Source organism: Nanorana parkeri, unplaced genomic scaffold, assembly GCF_000935625.1.
Source record: "Nanorana parkeri isolate BGI_ZX_2015 unplaced genomic scaffold, ASM93562v1 scaffold609, whole genome shotgun sequence".
In the NCBI taxonomy this organism is placed as follows: Eukaryota; Metazoa; Chordata; class Amphibia; order Anura; family Dicroglossidae; genus Nanorana; species Nanorana parkeri.
Window position 1 is genome coordinate 116413 of NW_017306877.1, and position 2704 is coordinate 119116.

General features: G+C 49.7%; 1 protein-coding gene across 1 annotated transcript in view; it reads left to right on the forward strand.

Moving 5' to 3' along the window:
* Positions 1-2704, forward strand: part of LOC108792172 (fatty acyl-CoA hydrolase precursor, medium chain-like) — an 18819-nt gene that overhangs the window by 4648 nt on the left and 11467 nt on the right. Inside the window, exons 4-5 of the mRNA XM_018562881.1 lie at positions 309-447; positions 656-789. Of these exons, the coding sequence (XP_018418383.1) occupies positions 309-447; positions 656-789 (273 nt within the window). The remainder of the gene's footprint in view (positions 1-308; positions 448-655; positions 790-2704) is intronic.

A 2704-nucleotide genomic window follows, 5' to 3' on the forward strand; every position in this document is an offset into this window, starting at 1 on the left:
CATTCTTCCCACTGACCCCCCATGTAAGGAGCATTCTTCCCTCTGACCCTGATGATCTGCCTGGACTACATGAAGAAGGGGACATTCTTCCCACTGACCACCAATGTAAGGAGCATTCTTCTCACTGACCCCCAATAGGAGCATCATAATTTGAAGGGTTCCTCCATGTTTATAAGGTTGAGGAACACAGCTCTAGCTGTCCCTGTTGGAGATTTTCCCTCTTTGGGGGGATTGCATTTGTTTTGTGGCTCTCAGAAGGGTCAGGATCTGAGTGCACTGATTGGACGTCGGGTATGTTGGTCTTTCAGGTGTTTGCAGGATGCGGGATTTCTGGAAGGCCTGAGAAACTACTACAAGACTACATTTAAGATGCCGCCGGTCTCTGAGGATTGCCTGTATCTGAACATCTTCACCCCGAGCGACAGAGAAACCAATTCAAAGTTACCTGTAAGTATCTCAGGTGCTTCCTGACACCACGCAGCCCCCTGGTACCGGCCCCGAGGTTCTAACATTCTTCCATCAAGGAAGAAACTTTTCATCTCCGATGCAACCAAACCGCAGATTTTCCACAGCTCATTCCTCGATGACCACATGAACGATTTCTACATTGTCTCCACCTATGTTGTCACCCGGCACGCTGTTCTTGTGTTATCAGGTCATGTTCTTCATACACGGGGGCGGACTGGTGATTGGGGGAGCAAGTCTCTATGATGGCTCCGTGCTCAGCGTCTCTGAGGATGTGGTCGTCGTGTCCATTCAGTACCGGCTGGGAGTTCTGGGATTTTTCAGGTGAGTCAATTCTCTGTGTCTGTGTGTGTCTCTGTCTGTGTGTGTCTCTGTCTGTGTGTGTCTCTGTCTGTGTGTGTTTCTGTCTGTGTGTGTCTGTTTGTGTCTCTGTGTCTGTGTGTGTCTCTGTGTCTGTGTGTGTCTCTGTGTCTGTGTATGTCTCTGTGTCTGTGTGTGTCTCTGTGTCTGTGTGTGTCTCTGTGTCTGTGTGTGTCTCTGTGTCTGTGTGTGTCTCTGTGTCTGTGTGTGTCTCTGTGTCTGTGTGTGTCTCTGTGTCTGTGTGTGTCTCTCTGTCTGTGTGTGTCTCTGTCTGTGTGTGTCTCTCTGTGTGTGTCTCTCTGTCTGTGTGTGTCTCTCTGTCTGTGTGTCTCTCTCTGTCTGTGTGTGTCTCTGTCTGTGTGTGTCTCTCTGTGTGTGTCTCTCTGTCTGTGTGTGTCTCTCTGTCTGTGTGTCTCTCTCTGTCTGTGTGTGTCTCTGTCTGTGTGTGTCTCTCTGTGTGTGTCTCTCTGTCTGTGTGTGTCTCTCTGTCTGTGTGTCTCTCTCTGTCTGTGTGTGTCTCTGTCTGTGTGTGTCTCTCTGTGTGTGTCTCTCTGTCTGTGTGTGTCTCTCTGTCTGTGTGTCTCTCTCTGTCTGTGTGTGTCTCTGTCTGTGTGTGTCTCTCTGTGTGTGTCTCTCTGTCTGTGTGTGTCTCTCTGTCTGTGTGTCTCTCTCTGTCTGTGTGTGTCTCTGTCTGTGTGTGTCTCTCTGTGTGTGTCTCTCTGTCTGTGTGTGTCTCTCTGTCTGTGTGTCTCTCTCTGTCTGTGTGTGTCTCTGTCTGTGTGTGTCTCTCTGTGTGTGTCTCTCTGTCTGTGTGTGTCTCTCTGTCTGTGTGTCTCTCTCTGTCTGTGTGTGTCTCTGTCTGTGTGTGTCTCTCTGTGTGTGTCTCTCTGTCTGTGTGTGTCTCTCTGTCTGTGTGTCTCTCTCTGTCTGTGTGTGTCTCTGTCTGTGTGTGTCTCTCTGTGTGTGTCTCTCTGTCTGTGTGTGTCTCTCTGTCTGTGTGTCTCTCTCTGTCTGTGTGTGTCTCTGTCTGTGTGTGTCTCTGTCTGTGTGTGTCTCTGTCTGTGTGTGTGTCTCTGTCTGTGTGTGTCTGTTTGTGTCTCCGTGTCTGTGTGTGTCTCTGTGACTGTCTCTGTGTGTGTCTCTCTGTCTGTGTGGGTCTGTGTGTGTCTGTGCGTGTCTCTGCCTGTGTGTGTCTCTGCCTGTGTGTGTTTCTGTCTGTGTGTGTCTGTTTGTGTCTCTGTGTGTGTCTCTGTGTCTGTGTGTGTCTCTGTCTGTGTGTGTCTCTGTCTGTGTGTGTCTATGTCTCCGTGTCTGTGTGTGTCTCTGTGTCTGTCTCTGTGTGTGTCTCTCTGTCTGTGTGGGTCTCTGTCTGTGTGTGTGTCTCTGTCTGTGTGTGTTTGTTTGTGTCTCTGTGTCTGTGTGTGTCTCTGTCTGTGTGTGTCTCTGTCTGTGTGTGTCTATGTCTCCGTGTCTGTGTGTGTCTCTGTGTCTGTCTCTGTGTGTGTCTCTCTGTCTGTGTGGGTCTCTGTCTGTGTGTGTGTCTCTGTCTGTGTGTGTTTGTTTGTGTCTCTGTGTCTGTGTGTGTCTCTGTGTGTGTCTCTGTCTGTGTGTTTGTGTGTGTGTCTGTCTCTGTCTGTGTGTGTCTCTGTGTGTGTGTCTCTGTGTGTGTGTGTCTCTGTGTGTGTGTGTGTCTCTGTCTGTGTGTCTGTCTGTGTGTCTGTCTGTGTGTGTCTCTGTCTGTGTGTGTGTCTCAGTCTGTGTGTGTGTCTCTGTCTGTGTTTGTGTCTCTGTCTGTCTGTGTGTGTGTCTCTGTCTGTGTGTGTGTCTCTGTCTGTGTGTGTGTCTCTGTCTGTGTGTGTGTCTCTGTCTGTCTGTGTCT